Source organism: Periplaneta americana, chromosome 15 (genome assembly GCF_040183065.1).
Source record: "Periplaneta americana isolate PAMFEO1 chromosome 15, P.americana_PAMFEO1_priV1, whole genome shotgun sequence".
NCBI classification, from domain to species: Eukaryota; Metazoa; Arthropoda; class Insecta; order Blattodea; family Blattidae; genus Periplaneta; species Periplaneta americana.
Window position 1 is genome coordinate 158,485,759 of NC_091131.1, and position 20,603 is coordinate 158,506,361.

A 20,603-nucleotide genomic window follows, 5' to 3' on the forward strand; every position below is an offset into this window, starting at 1 on the left:
TTGTGTTCTGTCATCTGTAAATTAGTTATGAACTGTGTATTGAGAAACAGGGCCCTCCATTTTGAACAAAATCTGTAAAGGAATGTGTAGTCAAATGTAAATTGAATGTAATTGAATGCAGCAGCAGTTTTATTTTGCGTAACAGAGTTAAGGCTATAAGGCCTTCTCTTCCACTCAACCAAGTTTCATAATATACATGAAATACTAAATTATGTCGTAGATTATAAAACAACACAAAAGAAGATAGACTACCTTAAAAATTACATAAAATAGGTATAGTAGAAAATTAAAAATAGTCAAGATTAGTTACATAATATAAGGACAATACAAAATAAAGTAGAAAATGACATATAATGAAAATCAGTACCATGACATAAGGGGAATATGTATATACTCAACAGAGATTTGCGTCGGACGTTTTCGCTCGAGCGCCAAGTTGTTTCATAGCATAAACCGATAAGTAGCGCACATGCATGATGGGTAAATTTGTCGCGAGCGATAAATCCTCGAACGGTATAAGCCGAGCGTTAGACATTCGTTCTTGTTACAGTGATGAACTGTGTAGTAACATCATAGATGTTTATCATTTCAAAACTTTGCAGTGTTTAACTAACCTCTCCAAAACTTCCTTTAAAATGTAAAATAAATGTTGAAGGTAAATGTTTTTTTTTTTTTTTTCCCCACACAGGAGTGATTTTGTTTTTGCCACATCTATAAAAAGAAAATACAAGACAATATAATATCATCATCACAAAAGCAGACAAATGGAATGCAACAGTAGTTACGAAAAAAGCAACTTATAGAGAAAAAATACAAAAATTCTTTTCGGATAATAACTTTGAACTAATCAAATCAGATTCTACTACCAAATTTAAAAAAAAAACACTTTAAAAAGTATCATAAAAACTATAGACTTAATTTTAACCGAAAAAGAAAAACGTTCATTAATACAGATGAAACCTCAACCACCAAAAATGAAACCACTACCCAATAAATCACTAAATAAATAAATCAATCAATCAATCAATCAATCAATCTTTCCGGTGTTATAATAGCTGTCGCCATCTTTCGGAAACCAAATGCTACTCCTCTGTGTTGCTTGGTGTTTTTTTTAGCCTTTTTTGTTTTACAATGAACGAGAAGCTAGCCCATTGCACCAACGTCCAACCTGGAGGACCACGTAATTTTGTTCAAGGTTTTCTGCCTTTAGCCTTTGATAAACTACTATCAAACTACAAGCAAGTAGTGCCAGTTTTGGTCCGCTCTGGGTATTTTATTTCCCCAGTACCCTCTTTATCTGATAGGTTTTCCCCTATCCGCCTCCGGTGGGAGACCAGCAACTCCACACGACAGCACTACCTAAAATTCACAAACAAACCGTCCCCGTTAGACCAACTTGCAACGCAACAAACTTTCCACAAAGATAGCCCTGCGCTGGCTGAGTAATCAGACTTCCGGCTTGTCTCGCAGACGACCTGAGTTCGAGTCCCGGTCAGTTCTGTGATTTTTCATTGAAAAATCCAAAGTGACAGTTGTGGCGGACAAGTCGCAGTTGGTTTTTTTCCTGGGTTCTCCCGCTTCTCTATATTAGGCACACTACATCATTTCATCATCAGTCCATATCATTCCCCGATCGCCTGATGGCGACGCACGGAGGGGGCTGGCCTGGAACGACGGAGATTACCTGCTCGAAACCTTAGTGTAGTCAGCCGGTTTGGGTTTGGGAATGCGCCTATCTTGAGGCTTAGCGTAATAAATCCTAATAGGTCGTAGTGCTGGGCCATAGTGACCCCTTCCCGTAAGTTCTGTTCCATAGATGTCCAATTGTAACTTGTACGAGGCAACCCCTGGCATAAGCAACCCGCAGCGCATAATCTTTAATGTCGTTTTTCGTATTTCATATGGAAAGTTATTGACCTTAGCAGAGCAAGCTTGACGTGCAGTATCTCCTGTTTCTATAGGCGTTTGGACATCCATGTACTATTCTATTTCTACAAACATACTTTTTTTTTCTTGTACGGACGAGGGGACTCGAACGCTTACATTCCAGCCTGAGGCTTATTGTGCTTACCACTCCTATTCTGTGAATTATTAGGTAGCGGAACGGCCGCGCTTTTGTACAAGTACAGCACGCCGCACCGTGAACTGAACCCGGGATATTGTATGGATGATAATTTTTAAACAACCGAGGTTACATCAGCGTCGCCGGTGTGCCTGTATTTTGTCCCTCAGGAGTTCTTTTACATGCCAGTAAATATACTGACATGAGCCTGTCGCATTTAAGCAAACTTAAATACCATCGACTTGGGCTGGGATCGAACCCGCAATCTATACCGACTGTATGGATGGTGATGATATGTGAATTCATGATAGAGAAATGAGTCCGAGGTGCTATTCTGCTGCAAGTGGTTGAGGGAAAACCCCTGAAAAAACCAGGAAACCCTCAACCAGGTAATTTGTCTCAACTAGGATTTGAACCCGGGCCTGTTCGTTTCACGGTGTGACGTGGTAACCGTTACTCCATAGCGGTGGACTACAAAAATACCTTAGAACAAATTTTAAATACAATAAAGGCCACAATGTTAAAAGTAACGTTCAGTTAGTTGAGATTTTAAAGAAAACTTTAACAGCACACTTGCCTCGTTTGTACACAAACATTCCGGCCAACGGAACGATAGAAATATTACGATAAAACTTAAAAGATCAAAGTAAAAGAAATACAGAAATTGAAGAATTCACTAAATTATTACGTATTTGTAACAGTCAACTGGAAATTTTATAGATAGAAAGATGGATTATCGATGCTTTCTCTCGATTTCTCTTCTTTCATAGATAATGGCAAACAACTCGGAGGAAATAAATTTAGTAGGCTACTTGTAACAAGAAATATATGGTATTTATTTATTTTATTGGGTTATTTTACGACGCTGTATCTACATCTAGGTTATTTAGCGTCTGAATGAAATGAAAGTGGTAATCCCGACGAAATGAGTCCAGGGTCCAGCACCGAAAGTTACCCAACATTTGCTCGGATTGGGTTGAGGGAAAACCCCGGAAAAAACCTCAACCAGGTAACTTGCCCCGACCGAGATTCGAACCGGGCCACCTGGTTTCGCGGCCAGACGCGCTGACCGTTACTCCACAGTTGTGGACAAAAAGAAATATATTACAATAGATAAGATATGTAGACAATACCCTGATCACTTGTCATAATTAGACTTCGAAATTGAGGTTCCAGTAGGAGAGATACAGGAGACAAAATAATAATGTGAATAACGAATGAAAGTACTACGTATAACCATCAACGCACATTTCAGACGGAAATTTGATTTAATCACACTGTAAAATTTCTCGCTTTCTTGGAATTGAATCTAGTTTGTTAATTCCTTTGCGCCCAGTTGACTACATTTCAAAATGAGGTCGAAAGTTCTCAACCTAAGGACTATCAATTTTCTTAACTACTGCTTCTACTCTCTGGCGCTAGATCCATTTTCTTCATTCTCTATGGAATTCGCGTTCATCACTCAACACGTAACAATGCCGTCTTCTACAAAACAAATGACATATTGGACCGCCATTATGCTTTCTGATTTCAATTAAAGCAAGCAAAAATAGCGCTTTATGGAGAATATGTGTATTGAGGAGCTCGGTTCGATTCCCATAGGACAACCAGGATAAACCTCTTCCCACTCAGGTAAGCTTGCTAGGTTATATTATATATTATGCTTAAAAACTGCAACAATAAGTAGGTAATGAAAACATTTACGATTTGTAGTGTCAATGACCATTCTAGGAATAAGTGTGTATATGGGTGCTGATAATTAAGCCTCTACTGTACAGGCATATTTAAAATACTACCGAACGAGTGACGCAATTTAAAAATTACTGAGAACAATGAGGATTATGGTTTTAATACAGTACATTGTTTTATGACTATCCTTCCTTATCCATAAATACAAACAAAATAAATCGTGTAATACAGCACTTCTGAAAGTTTGGCATTCTGTGAATCATAAATTGTATTTAAATAGTATTTTAAAATTTGGAGAATACTGCAAAATGTATAAAAATCACAGAAATACGAATCAATAAAAACATGAAACATCACCAATAATAATATTATTATGATATAATCGTAATATTACAAAATAAATAATAATTATTATATTTCATTATTATTAATATCATTAATACTATCAAAGATCTAAAAAGAAATATAACATTTATCAGTTTCACATCAGGGTTCTCTTCGTTTGTATCCATGAACACAAATTACCTAAGAAGGCTAAATGCAGAAACAGAAACGAGACTATAGCTTTCCGTCCTAAAACCATAATTATAGAAAAAAGTGTGTACCCTTTAAAAAGGAACATATCCATCCCACCCAACAAAACAATTTAGTGCGAGATTTTATTCTGGTTGAACCGTAAGTAATGTCATTAATTTCAAGGGGTTAATCTTTGAGATATTTCACACAAAATAGTTTAATATCATTTTGCTCGTTTTTGTTTCCATCTTGAGAAAAAAAAACTGCATATGAATCATTTCATAGTGTATTTTGTGAAAGTTATTGAAGTATTTCCCGGTATTATCGGTCAGTTTAAGAGAGCAATGTATTATGATAATCAATGGTTTAAATAATTTTATTTTAATTTTGTGCTTTAAATGTGCAGAAATTTAACTCTAACATATGTAAGTTTTCGTTGTGCAAAGGAATTTTGAAACGCAGTGCACAATGACAATGATGTAAAGGTTAATATTGCCTGCAGAGAGGCAGATACACGTTGTCGTAGGCCAGGTACCTACCCTGAACAGCTGGGGTGATCGAGACGACGGTTGAGAAATGTAAACATAACGCACACGACTGATTTTGAAGACGTCTCGGGAAGTTGTATTCCTTGGATGTAAGTTCACCGGTTACCTCTTTAAAATATTAAGATGGGAGGGAAATATTTCTATTTTCCTGAATGAAATGCTTGTAGCACGACAAATTGAGTTTTTTTATATAATTAAGTTGATTTGTGTGACGTAAAAGTAAGTGAATAATTTTTTCGCATTGCATTTGTTCACCGAATATTTAATTAAAATTAAATTGAAAGAGATTAAAAATCTTATTATTTGTAATTTTGTTCGTTTTGACATAAAATAACAAATCGTATTTTTATTTTTGCCTGTAGAGTTTTAAATGTTTTAAAATCTTGTTTTTATGACGTGAACTAAGCATCATTATTTTATTAGTTCTGAGAATATTCAATTGAAATGGGAGTGTACAAATATTTCTTAATCTTTTAAATTTATTCTGAAATAAGCTCACGTTATTGTCTGTGCTCTCTGAATATTTAATTAAAATTAGGTTGTAGAGTTTATTTTCAATTTTTTCAAAATTTTGTTGAACTTGAAGTGAGCAGTGTTCATTCTCCTTTTTCTAACACAGTATAATACAAAATTTTAACTCTATATTATCAGTAATTTTCTTATAAGTTTAAAACAATATACGTGGCAATGACCTTCAACTTCCCTGTTCGTAACAAGCCAGGTGAAGGGGTTGTTCAGAGGAACAGAAAATTATGTGTAGCCTACATCCTATTGATTACACAGAGTTGCACTAGCTCGTAATTCATGTATTTTAATATTCACATTTTACTGGAAAACTATTCACAAGACAGTAAAATGGTATTTGACTTTTCTGTTGCTCTTTACTAAAGGAATCATCCACGAGAATTAATGACATTACTTACGATTCGTACTGTATAATTACTGTGAATTATTAAATAATACTGAAATATGAGGCTATCAAATGCAAAACTCTCCTTATCCAGGTAAAGTGATTTGTCAGAAAAAAGGAAAAACCTCTGCAAGACAAACCGTAAAGATTTTGAAATGTATTTTAATGCTATCATTTTCTTACAAGGCCCTAAATCTAACATGCATCACATGAAAAATCAGACAGCAATATTACGACAGTGAAACACAATCTAATTTTGGATAAGGCGGGTTTTGCATTGTACTGTTGTGGATAAGACAAGTTTTGGTTGTTACAACATATGCTTTAAAAAAAAAAAATAGTTTTAATTTTCTCATTTACTATTCACTATCTTTGCTTCATAACATAAATGAATAACGTCTTATAATTTAGTGCAAATACACATACTATTCTTTATACAGAATGTCCCATTTATCTTGTGCGTCTATTATAACTTTTTTGTTTGGATAGATATTCAAATTTTTGTTTTTGAGAGTTATGTTAGAACGAGGTTCTAATATGAGTGTAGAGATTTTTTGCATGTAACTACATTATGGTACAAGATACACGTGACGTAATCAATCTTCAAATAGAACTACATAGATTAATCATGTTACATTGATTGCACACATTAAGACGAGTTCAAAAATGTATCACAATTTCACCTTCCTAATCACTAATAACAACAAAATGCAAAATGAATGCCATCAGAATGTGCTGTTTGTTGTGGTACCCCATTCATCTTGTGCATTGATTTACACAAAACGAAAGACGACTGACGTCCGTACACGTCGTGTGTTGTGTGTTTGCTGTCTTAACATGTAAACAAACCACAACAATTATCGATGCCACAATCCACGTACAGTGGCCTGCACGTTCTCCGGACCTATCGCCACTTCATTTCTTCGTGTGAGGAACTGTAAAGGGCAGTGTGTACCAGGACATTCTGACAACACCAGACGACATGTAGCAACGCATTCGACAGGCTTGTGTGTCCATTCAACTAGCAACATGCTGGGCAGTCCTACCGTCTTTCGGGGAATGCCTTCGAATGTGCATTAATGTGAATGGTCATCCATTTGGAACATTTTCTGTGATTCTCAAAGCATAACATTATCACATTGGAAGTAGGCCTACGTTTTTGTTTCATTTTGTTGTTAATGATTAGGAAGGTGACATTGTGATACATTTTTTTAACTCGTCTTAATGTGTGTAATCAATGTAAAATGATTAAGGTAATGTAGTGTTTTTTGAAAAATTGATGTCACGTGTATCTTATACCATAATGTAGTTACGTACACCAAATCTCTTTACTCATATTAGCCCCTCGTTCTAACATAACGCTCAAAAACAAAAATCCCAATGCCTATCCAAACAGAAAAGTTATATTAGGTGTAAAAGATAAATGGGACACTTTGTATGTTAACACTTTCACAATATAAAAAGATAAATGAAAACTCTCTATATTCACATATGTAGTTTTTTTTTCAATATTTCATTTCAAATTCTTAGTTGTTCCTCTTCAACGTCCATGAAACTATTGCAAAACACATCCTCTTCTTCATTGCAATCTGTTGTAGTATTCTGAGAAATTACATTTTTGTAACAGACAAGATTTTCATTCTCCTCCCAGTTCTCACCAAAATGTTTCTTTAATAAATTAACTACATCTTTCAATTTTTCTTCCTTTGTTGCAATACCTATATTCAGATTCCTTGCAGAAAGCATTTCTAAGTTTTTCCGCGTTTTAAAATAGTCTTGACCACACACAGATCTGACCGATAATTCTCTCTTACTGTTGTTCTTTTGTGACACTCTGTCTCCGCCTCTAAGCTCTTTCGATGCAGGGTTGCCAAAATAATATTAACGAGCATAAAAATTTGTGTTTTTCTTAACGTTGGATAAGACGAGTTTTGCTTTTCATATTTCTTAATGGTAGTAGAGCAAAAATTGGATAAGAAGAGTTTTGCTCTAAATTGTTAGATGGATCAGACTTGGTTTTGCACGTACCAATGCTATGGATATGGACAGTTTTGCATTTGATAGTAGTTTTCTGAGCTCTATGGAAGAGGAATTAGACAAGATTTGCACAAACCGACTACATCAGTAGATAGAGATTTGCAAGTAGTACAACATCCCATATGTAACTCACTTTTTTTTTTTTTTTTAATTTTGGATAAGGCGAGTTTTCCACTTGATAGCCTCATATATCATTTGTATAGTAAGGATTATTTTGGTTTTTTATCCTCTTAAAAATGTTGTAAAAGTTCATAGTAAGCCTACTGTTTACAGCGAATGTGCACTTTAAACGAAATTGAAAATGCAAGTTTTTGACAATGTATGTGCATTATTAACTTGTTTTCAATTCTACAATTACATCCACTTCAATAAATGTGTAATAATAATAATAATAATAATAATAATAATAATAATAATAATTTTATAATTTTAAAAATAATGAAACTTCGAAATCCTTCCATACCACAAATGGGACTGTTATCAGATTTCCGTTGGTTTAATTCATGATCAAATGAAAGTGAGAAATATATTAATATTACAAATGAATACCACACTTTAAAAGGAACTTACAAGCAAACCTTCTGATGGGGACAGATAAAAAGGTTAATTTTTTTTGTTCCACCGTGTTAATAATGTCAAAAGAAATGCTTATACAAATTTTGGCCGCTCGACAGCAATTACGAGCACCGTAAAAAAAATAAGTTCGCCAGGGGCTGTTAACAGAAAAAAAAAACACAATTTCATTAGACAAATTTATTGGAACAAACACAACAATTATTCAGCTATTTTTCAACGTATTTTCCACCGGAATTGAAAAATTTCTGATTCCATGGGATCGACAGAGAGAGGTGCAGATACAGTCAAACGCTGGTTCCGATCTAAGGCGGCTGACTTCTACGACACGAAAACCGATCCCATGGTATGACAAATGTCTGAATTTCAGTGAGGGATATGTTTACAAATACCGCAACAATTGCTGTATCTGTTTCAATAAATGTTTCCATGCAATTGTGCTTTTTTTCTATAAACGGCTCCAGGGAAAATCACTTTCTGGACGGCCTCGTATTTGAGGTCAAGTGACCAAAATTTGTATCAGAACTTTTTTTGACATTATTAACATGGTGGAAGAAAGAAATTTAACTTTTTTACCTGCCGCTATCAGAACGTTTGCTTGTAAGTCAAAATTTGCTACTTTTCAGGAGAGCAAAGAAACTTATTTTCATGAATAGGCTACATACGAGTGTACCTGTCTCGTACCATAAATATCAACTTGATGGGAAAGATTTGACTTAGTTCCTTTCTTTGCAAATCACTACTTGATGGAAATATTAATCACTTCATCAATAAAGAATTACAAATTTTTACTTAGTTTATTTCTAAAAGTGCGATTCAAATATACCTACAGGTGGTACATATTAATTATAGGATAAAGTACACATATTTTAGGCCTATCATTTAATTACAGAAATATTTGGGTGAGCCGCGGTAATGTATAGTTAAGTCTATTTGTTCCACATAAAATACAAATTTTTACTAAATTCCAATGTAATAATAATTCATTCATTCATTTGGTGTTCTCCCCAAGGGCAAGTCTTTCACTGCAAACCCAGATTTCTCCAATCTTTCCTATTTTCTGCCTTCCTTTTCATTTCCTCATATGATCCATATATTCCACACATGTGGAGTAACGGTCAGCGCGTCTAGCTGCGAAACCAGGTGGCCCGGGTTCGAATCACGGTCGGGGCAAGTTACCTGGTTGAGGTTTTTTCAGGGGTTTTCCCTCAACCTAATTCGAGCAAATGCTGGGTAACTTTCGGTGCTATGTGATCTGAGTACTACTGTAATTCTGATGTTTGTGTAAGGGAAACTACCTCTTTATAGGGATGAATTTAGACAAAATTAATAACTTGCTTCCTATGTAACATAATTTTATGAAACTTGATGCAGAACTTAAAGGTAGCTATGTGATCTGAGTACAAATTCTGATAATGTTTGTGTAAGGGAAAATACCCCTTTATAGGGAGTGAATTGAAACAAAATTTATAACGTCTTTTTCTTACCTAATGTATTTTCATGAAACTTCATGCAGAACTTGAAGGTACCATATGTAACTGTTTAATTTTAAATCTTTTTTATGTCTAATATTCTTGGTGTCATGTTCGATAAGAATCTTTGTTGGTCTTATCAGCTTTATGATCTTTATAATCCTTAGACAGTATAAGGGGGGCGAAGGCTAATTGGGATTTCCTGGTCTCTGACTGGGTCAAAAACCCTGATGGATCTGATATTTAACTCTTGTGGTGAATTTCGGTGAAGTCCGGAGGGCCTAATTAGTCAAATCCACTCTCCTCACCTCCACGTGGGGCCCCCTGGGATCTTTTAAGATGCGAAAGAGAGAGTGGTGTGCGGAGAGCAATGGGAAGCTTCCGCATTTATCCATCCCAGAGAAGACTTAAAACAAAATTATGCCATGATGCGTCCATTCTTGGTAAAAGAATCCGGACGTAAACTATCCCCCCAATCGGATGTCCGGGAGGGGGATACCGAGGAAGGACGTAACATGGCGGAAGCCATCACCGATGAAGAAAGAAGAGCTAGAGAAACTCCAGATCTGCCAGGTAAGATGGAAAACTTGAAGGAAGCAAGGAGAAGAAATGAGTGGATGTGATGGGAATATCAGAAGGGAGGTGGAACAATGGTGGAGAGTTGATGAGTGACGTGTAGGGTTCGAAGTTGATGAAATATCAAATTTTTTCTGATATCACAGACAAAGCGAGATACGATATAAACCAGTTTAAATTCAACACGAACCAATATAGCCTATGACTACTTTTTTTTTTATTTTGCATTTACTCGCACTTTTTGTCTTTTATTGTTTACTGATCATTTTTTAGGAAATGTTCTAGTTTTTGTTGCATTTTTGCCCTTTCCTTGTTTCGAACGGAATTTTTTACGGCGTAAACATAGCCTACATTCCAGAACCTAATGCAGATTGTGTCATGCACTGACTTCAGTGTTTTTGATGAAGATTTTTCACCAGCGGACCTTGGTCACTTCACGTATGTGGCCATGACGTCAGTTGAAGGAGAGAAGAGCTTTCCAATACACAGGAATGTCTTTCAAGTCTGAGATCCTAGAAATCATTATGATGTCATATATTTTACAATTTTAAGGCCATGTTATAAGTCATTTTCCTGTGACTTTTAGGTCATCAACTTCCGAGCCCTAATTGCAAATAATTGTAAAATATGCACAATGCTTTAACTTGTAAGTCAAGTAAATAAATATTTATTATTTATATAGACATAGCCTCTGGCTACGTGTGGATTTTAAAATGTTCAATAACACATAGTAATGCGAACAAAATAAAAAGTTTGAGGAAAGGAAAACAAACTTAAAAGTGTGTAATTTAGTTATATGTTGTTCAATGTTATATTGAGTTTGCACTGCTTAACAGGTTCTGTGCCTACCAACAGCCCAATTAACATCAGGTGGGCTGTGGAGAACTGCATAAATGACGACGAAGACGACGTTTATATTCCGGATATAGAAGAGATGCCTTCTGTTGACAGTAAGTGAACTATATCCACCATAAACATTCACTTACAGCTAATAAAAGCACGTTCAGAGCAAAATTTTAATATTTTTATTTCAAAATTTGCAAGTTCTTGGTCGCATATGAGTAAACGAGGTAATAACGACCTTATGTAATTGTAAGGAATAGTAAAGACAAAGAGGGGAAGGAACTGGCCAGCCTAACCCATTATCTCCTGGCTTAGTTGCCTCATGAGTGGTACCTTATTGGTCATTCATATCAATTATACAACAAATCCATTTTCTTCGTATTTTCTCAAGTGCGTTTCAGAACGGTTTACGACAGCACTCGAAATAGAACGAATGCTCTATGTCTCTGAGCATGCGCAGTTGCTTGTATCTGGAACTTAGAATATTCAAAGGGCCAGTACTTTTTTCTTATAGTGTACATAATCACGGCTCCCTAAAAATGATTTACTTATTGTTGATAGTTTGATGACGTACATGTTATTATTCTTATCTAATATGCACTCTCTATCTTGTTCATTAGCTAGCAATCAGTGTGATAACGACGATTTCCACCCAGCATTATTGTTGTTGTTCAGCCTACTGTTCGAAGACAAGTCTGAACCTCACAAGTGATACTAAGAAGGCACCACTTATGAGGTAACTAGGTCAGGAGATTATGGATTAGGTAGGCCAGTTTCTTTCCCACTCCAGTGCATACAACGCCGACTAGCTACATATTACACTAGTCAGACTTCAGATGCATGCAAACAATAATTGTTCTTCCTCTGATACACATCGTCAAGTGAGATGTGCTGCCTGATATTATATGTACATATCAGCCAGAAACTCAATATTGCGTTTTAGCTCGACCCAGAACAAGAGAGCAGACAACCTCGGCTGCAGCCATGCGGGAATCGGATGGGATCCAGATAATCTACAGAAACGTACATTTCACCTATTCCTCCTCTTCTGAAGGTACAGTAATATTTCAAAGTAGGGAAGCAGTAGTGGCTTAGTGGTTAAAGCATCAGCACGTAGAGCTGAAAACCCGGGTTCAAGTCCCGGCGCCGGAGAGAATTTTTCTCCGTTCCATTACTCTTTCATCGTTTGATGACGCAGAATATCTGCATGGAAATATCATATGTACTTCGGTACATTGAAATAATATAGAAAATTGTATGCCAGATACGTTTGAACGCCAGTGTGCACACAGACACTCTACATTTAGAAGCCATCTGTAAATAAAAGAATGAGGATAAATTAAAATCATTTCTTAAATAAAATTCGAAATTACTTTTATTTCAGTTAATTAAATTTATTTTTCTTTAAGGCTATACGTGCGTTAGAAGTAACTTTACTACGCGCTTTAACTTTCGATTCACGTACAGACTGTCTCGTACCTATTTATCATGTTCATTACATTCGCTAACTATCATTTTATTACGAAGATTAAAGCACAGAATTATATTGCGTTTCAGATGGACTCTGCAGCGACCCGACGCGCCTCAGCGAGGAAAGCTCAACATCCGGCTGGACTACCCAGAGCAGCGCAGCCAGTGTGTCAGAAGGTACCTACAGCAATTGTTTACATTCTGAGGCGGTGGCGCTTTCAGCTATGAACAAAGTACGAATTTTACCGTGAATAAAAGTATAGGGATAAATTAATTTCATTCCATAAATAAAATCCGAAATTTACTTTTGTTTCAGTTTATTGAATTTATACATGCGTTAGAAGTAACTTTACTTCGTGCTTCAACTTTTGATTCACGTACATACTGTGTACTGCCTATTCATTACATTCGCTATCAATCATTTTATTACGACGATTGAAAGACAGAATTATATTGCATTTCAGATATTTGCTACAGCGAGCCCGATCTGAGGCACTTCCACTACTACTACGCCAGCATGAGATCCAGCTCGCCTGCACAGCGCAGCGAAGGTACAGTACTTGTCTACATTCTGAACAAGTAGGCTAAATAAAAGAATAAGGATAAATTAATTTCATTTTTTAAAGTAAGATGAAAGAATTACTTCTATTTCGGTTCACTTGCGCTTATTTTGGCTGCCGTTTACCATATATGGTCCATATTGGCGTATACAATTGTGTTGCCCCAAGACACAGAAATGCTAAATGTGTTTCCATGTTAAATTGTCTATGTTCTAAACTCTTCATAGTAAAATGGTTATCACAACATGACCCTCGTGGCCGGAATCCATTTTGTTCTTTTGTCTTCATAAAGATGTGATAATTTATTTTTGATTATGGTTGTACAGATTTTATAACCTGATTTGAGAAGCCGTATGGGCTGTTCCATGTGAAATCGGACAAAATTTCACAAAATCTGACCTCGCATTTTTTAAATAAAACGGTGCTTCTGTCATTGAAAGGCCTTCACTGGACAAGCCTAATGGTGAATTAAAATATCCCCAACTAGTATTACTTTTCATTTTATAGAGCGTAATATTTATTGTACTTTCATAAAATTCTTAGCTTTGGAAGAACATTGCTCAGAGACATTTAGTGGTAGAATTTTCAACGACATCTCTTTTTAAAGCAGACTCAGAGAGTAATATAATGACTTTGGAGGGATTTTTTTTAAATTCTTATTCACTTGACTAGGCAGATTTATTTATTTTACTTTTTTTTCTTTAAAAAATAGCTGAAACATAAAAATACGACAATATGGGCGACTTAATATAGAATGAAACACAGTTTACAGATCCAAAATTTTCTTTGGGTAAGGGTGAAAAAAAAATAAAGAAAAAATTCTCATCGTGGATTTCTTCGCCGCGCGGCTGCATCCCACAGCAAGCTGAGCGGGCGCGTAGTTGGCCAACGCTAGCAGCTCGTAAGTTGCGTCATGCGAGTAGTTCACGCATTTGAAAACAACTCGAAATGAAAGACGTATTTCTCTGAATACTAAAATAATTACATAATCCTACACTAACCTGTTACTGTTTACTGATGGTTACTTCAACACTATTGGCAGCATGGGAGAAAAGTTTCATTTCCAGCTTTGATGTGGAGACAGGTATGAAGGCATGCCATGTTCTTGTTCCAGTGGACTTTCCTCAATAGAAGCGAGCGATTGATTTAATTTTGGAATCTCAATTTCTTTCTGAAAGTCATTAGAAGTCGTAGTAGTAGTAGTAGTAGTAGTAGTAGTAGTAGTAGTAGTAGTAGTAGTAGTAGTAGTAGTACCGTCACTTGTATTACCAGCACTATCCACTTCAATAATTTCTCTCCTGTTCTTTCCTCTGTAACACTTGGGTTAACTGCGCTTCCTCCTACATTAGATTTATCACTGTGATAGGTATCAGAATTGGGATTTGTAATTTGTTCAGCACAATATTTAGAAGTACCGGTAATATCCGTAGGGGATGGTCTCATTATGTACCTAAATTGTATCAGTATGTAACTACTTAATTCCGATCCAGTTTTATGTTCAACTGTGTAAGCAAGTCTTATTCCTGGTTGAGTGTAAGAGAAGGCCTTACGGCCTTAAATCTGCGAGGTTAAATAAAGCCATTATTATTATTATTATTATTATTATTATTATTATTATTATTATTATTATTATTATTATTATTATAGTCTTGTATAATTGCAGGAACACGTTTTACACATTCTCACAGAGTTTTTTAAGTTAATGGGAATGTTAAACTTTTCCAATATCCAATTTGGCACTACCTTCAACTTTTCTGTGGTCCTTTTTCTATGTAATCGTTGGAAGGGGCTGAAGCAGCGATCTGCCCTAAAACGAATTTCCATTTTGGGCACCCTATAAAAAAGGATTTGACTTTTCAGTACCGATAATGTGCACATGTATTTTTGTGACGCAATTCTGTAATAGCATGATTGATAGCTATAATTCTTGCTTTTAAGGCAATACGTAATCATCATCTTACCTTAATAGAGTAGTTTTTGTTGAATTTTCTGCAACACAATAGTCTAAAAGAAAACTTTCAAACAATGGAACTGAATATCCACTGTCACCCTGTAATAATATACGCAGAAGACTGGCTGGTGGGCCACGTATTCGTCTCATCCCTTGTGTTGTGACTACATACCAGCTGTTTCAAGGCCAGCTGATAAGAATATTCTGGCTGCTCTCACATCGCCGCATGACGCTGCAGGGAGCACGTATTTTAATAGCGAGATTTGAAATATTTATTTTAAGGCTTTTCATTTAAAATAGCTTTTTAAAAAAAATTGTATGATTTTTGTCTCAACAATAACTAATATTATAATATTTTATATTCATACTTTTTTGGTGGTAACAAGTTATAAATCACAAAAAACAGTATATCCATGATTTCCACAAACAATAAAATATATATGTTACACCCCATTAATACACTTAAATGTGCACTACAAAATTAGCTATAGCTTAATTTTTTATTTCGAAGCCAGGCGTAGTAGTATGTGTTTAAAGTAAGAAGAAAATACAAAATACGCTAAATTTTAAGGAATTTTATCTGAAAAACTACTGGGCTAAGGAAAGCCAAAATTTATACATTTACTAGTTCCCATATACTAAACGTCTGTACGAATTTTCAGACAATTCTGACATGTCATGGTATTTCGTTGTCCGATTTCATATGGAATAGCCCGTACTGTACCCTTATACTTCCATTTTTTTCTCCAATATCTGTCGAATACAAAAAAATCTGATCAATAGTCGATCTATTACGCCTAAAACCACACTGATGATCCGCAATAATTTCATCTACATATGGAGGTAATCACCTCAAATTAATAGTAATAATTATATGCTATGCCAGTTTACGTAATTATTCAATTCCAAACTGATCAGGAAGAGGAAAAGGAACAGGCTGGGTCACTGACTGACAGGAAACTGCCTTCTGAAGGATGTACTGGAAGGAATGGTGAACGGAAGAAGAGTTCGGGGCAGAAGAAGGTATCAGATGATAAATGACATTAAGATATATGGATCATCATGAGGAAACTAAGAGGAAGGTAGAAAATAAGAAAGACTGGAGAATGCTGGGCAGAGCAACTATGAATGAATTAATTCCAAACCAAGGAACTTTGAATTTGTAGATTCTTTGAGATCAGTTTCATTTAATCTAATAGTATTGTAAGAAAACTTTATGACTATTTGGTATAGGCCTATTTGTTACCATTTTTTATTTTATAATTAATAAGCAAGGTTTAAACTTTTATTTGGTTGCCAATTTATTATGATCTACACAGTCAAATGATTTAGCTAAATCACAAAATACTCCTTAATTATTTACTTAGGTATGGCTTTTAAAGAACCCGGAGGTTCATTGCCGCCATCACATAAGCCCGCCATCGGTCCCTATCCTGTGCAAGATTAATCCAGTCTCTATCATCATATTCCACCTCCCTCAAATCCATTTTAATATTATCCTCCCTCCCATGTACGTCTCGGCCTCCCCAAAGGTCTTATTCCCTCCGGTCTCCCAACTAACATTCTATATGCATTTCTGGATTCGCCCATACGTGCTACAAGCCCTACCCATCTCAAACGTCTGAATTTAATATTCCTAATTGTCAGGTGAAGAAAACAATGCGTTGTGTAACTTTCTCCATTCTCCTGTAACTTCGTCCCTCTTAGCCAAAAATATTTTCCTAAGAACCTTATTCTGAAACACCCTTAACCTCTGTTCCTCTCTCAAAGTGAGAGTCCAAGTTTCACAGCCATATCAAAATACTCCTCCAACATGTAATTTTTAATTGATAATTCAGTACTTCATTTACCAACCTAAAAGCTAAATTCTCTGTCGATTTTTTCTAAATACAAACTGCTCTAAAACTAATATATTGTTGGAATGATTCTTTTTGGAAATGTTAATAATTATATGGGTCTATAATTAGCAATAATAAACTTAAGTTCATTTTTGTATATTGGTTTTAATACTGAGTATTTGACTCTTTTGTGGAAAATACGACATTGCACTCAAATTCCATGAATAGCTTGAAGGAGGAAAATTTATTTCAGAGGAATGTCAGAATTTTAATTGGTATTATAATATAGCCAGAGGAATTTTTTTGCTTTTATATATTTTACCACATAATTTCTGTTGCAGTAATGAGAATAAATTTGAGACCTGGAAATACATTGATATATATATATGCACATGCACTCGCACACACACACACACAATTGCAAGATCTGCACAATCTTACATGTTAAAATTGTCAATAATATTTATTTGGAAGTCGTTAAAGAAATTTGCAATAGAATTACTATGCACTACTTTATGATCACTAACTTTAATAAAGTAAATTTTTAATTATTTGGATATCACTATATCACTAGACTACTAACTCTCGTTTGTTAGAAAAACACATATTATAATAAACGCATTGTTTGAACAGCCCACTTTATGGAACTAGTTTAAAACTTTTGTTAATTAATCGGCCGGAAATTTACCCATTATAACGAACTGAATTATTCAGCGATCATGGTATATTAGTGTAAAAATTAAGAGTAGTATGAATAGCAAAGGAAACCTATCCACAAGCTTTTCCCTAATAATTGTTTCAGATGAAGATTCAAAATTGTGAGCTATTTAGGCCACGAATAAATCTTCTACCTGCACTGTATTGTTCTTAAATCTATATCACCTCATTATATAACTGTAATGTCATTATTTCAAGAGCCTATTCTGAGAGATATTTCAAACAAAAAGGTTCAATATAATTTTGCTCGTTTTTGCTTCCTCTTCGAGAAAAAAATTATTTTGTATGAAATATTTCATGATATATTTTGGGAAAGGTACTCAATTAATTCCAAATATGTTCAGTCAACAATATGAGAGAGCAGTATATTATGGTAATAAATGATTGAAAGAATTTTAGTTTTGTCCTTTAAATGTACAGAAATTTGATACTAACAAATGTAACTTTTCGTTCTCAAAAGGAATTTTGAAATAATAATAATAATAATAATAATAATAATAATAATAATAATAATAATAATAATAATCATCATCATCATCATCATCATCATCAACAAGATAGGCCATTTGGCCTGTTTCGTCTAAGAAGTTGTCTTCCCAACGACGCCTAGGTCTGCCGATATCACTCACCCCTGTTGGGCGATGTTGCAGAACCAGAAATATCATCAGAAATTTCTTTTTAAATAGGGTACATCTCAGACTATTTCACTTCCTTATATTATTTAACCTCTTCCCTTACTAGCCTATATATTTTACCAATTTTGTGAAAAAAAAAGAATCATTTTTTTTTTTATTTTTGCATAGAGGTCATTTAATATTACAGAATCACTGTACATCACTAATTTTCTTACATACCTAAAAAATCACTATGAAATAGACATTCATTCATACCTGAATTATTATCCCAAGTTATCTCGTGCACCTTGATTCCAGCTCTGGTAGTTGTCTCACTTTGATTTTCTCCTGAACTATTCACAAGCATCAATGTGAAATACGCAACGAGCTAGCACTCGATGGAAATACGACACAGTCCAAAGTCGACCGTGGACAGTCTATTGTTTCTAGTTGCTAACCGCTTGGAGCGCTTTATCACGAGATTTGCAAAAAATCACCTCAAGCTTCGCGACTGTATATAGTAGACTGTGGTGCTATGTTGCCAATATGAACTACCATGCCTTCAGCTAAAGATGGCTGACGTTAAAACATTCATTGACAATTGACGCGAAGGTAAGAAAACAATATAAAAATCGACAGAGAATCAAACACGAAACGTACCAATGCTAACATTGTGTGCACAGTAAATGTCGCCAAGAGAGCTATTAAGCACTCGCCATGTGTGAACGGTTTGGCAACTCAACCGTTGTTACCATAGCAACATGCCTACCACGCTATGTGACATTCAGTTGTTTTTCCGATCGCAGCGCTCATGTCATGTTCCATGTTTCAATAAAACAAGTATAGTAATGAACTTAAACTAAATACGGATAAAACCACTACAATTCCGTTTCAAACCCAGTTAAAAAATAATAGCAATAAAATATTAAAATTGTATTTCGACCGTTACTTACGAGGTTATATACAAGATGGCGCATAGGACGATCGAGAATGGGTCTCTGAGGATCATGACAATTTCTGCCGCTAGGTCACCTCGCAGTCCTATTAAATGATGAATAGTTCCATTACAAAGCATTGGGTATCGTGAAAATTCCTTCATTAATTTTGCATTACTGATCGAGTAGGAAGATTATAAACATAACAAGCATATTACAGTCTTCTTTGAGATTTATTGATGACTTGTTAAATATCAGTACGCAGATTTTCAGCGTCATTTAATGGAATATACCATTTTGTTTCCTGAAAGTCTGAATTTGTTCAATTAAAAATTTTGCTTCCAAACTACATTGTTCATCTGGTTCATTTACTTTGGCAAGTTGATTGTTTTCAGTTCCGTGTTTTTCTTCAGATTTCGTTCCCTCTAATTTGCTATAATTGCTGAAAGTGAACTATCGGTGTCTTCTACTTTCAGACATTATTATTATTATTATTATTATTATTATTATTATTATTATTATTATTATTATTATTATTATTATTATTTAACTAGTATAGTTCGTAGTTTGTCTTACCTTAAGACAATCAGTAGCGTTATTCGAAGAAAAGAGTATGATTTACCATCATCATTTATAGTGACGAAATATTCCACGACAAAGGTTAATAAATTACACATATATGATTTGCATTATTTAGGATGCAACATACGCAGCAATGCGATTTTAATGTTGAGCATACCGAGTTTAATGTAACGTACTCCCCTCATTCTCCAAGCCAAATCAAATATTATTACGACATTACGAGTAATAAATAAATAATAATTACTACAATTGCTCGTTGTAATAAAGTGCAATTATCACTGCATGGTGTACCGAAGATTTTACTTTATGTTTTCATTAAATTGACATGTCATGAGTGACGACAGAAAACAGCTCAGGGGAGCGAGATGCAGACATTAGTAAAAATGAAATGGGGATCGGGGAGAGCAGATGCGCATGTGCCTATGGGCGGCAAAATTCTAAAAGAAAAAAATCGTCCCTGAGATTCTTGAGATATTTGTTTATGTTTTGGGAAATGATCAAATTTGAAAACCATTTCTAATCACATATATTGCAGACTAACGTCCTAATTAATAATTCTAACTTCTAATTTAAAAACTGTTTACATACACTAAGATATAGCATTTGCTATTACTATCCACTACAGGTTAATCAGCAGGACTATTAGATATTTATTTCATCACTGCAAGGTGTGCAAGAAAATTCGCACAATTGTACTAATCATGTATTGT

At 34.9% G+C, this 20,603-nt stretch overlaps 1 protein-coding gene across 2 annotated transcripts in view; it reads left to right on the forward strand.

Annotated features, from left to right (window-relative positions):
- The first annotated feature begins 13,198 nt into the window (after window positions 1-13,198).
- Window positions 13,199-20,603, forward strand: part of LOC138715483 (cGMP-dependent protein kinase, isozyme 1-like) — a 280,131-nt gene continuing 272,726 nt past the window's right edge. For both annotated transcript variants that reach the window (XM_069848430.1, XM_069848431.1), the window contains exon 1: window positions 13,199-13,247. In XM_069848430.1, coding sequence (XP_069704531.1) covers window positions 13,214-13,247 — 34 coding nt within the window. In that variant the 5' untranslated portion in view covers window positions 13,199-13,213. The remainder of the gene's footprint in view (window positions 13,248-20,603) is intronic.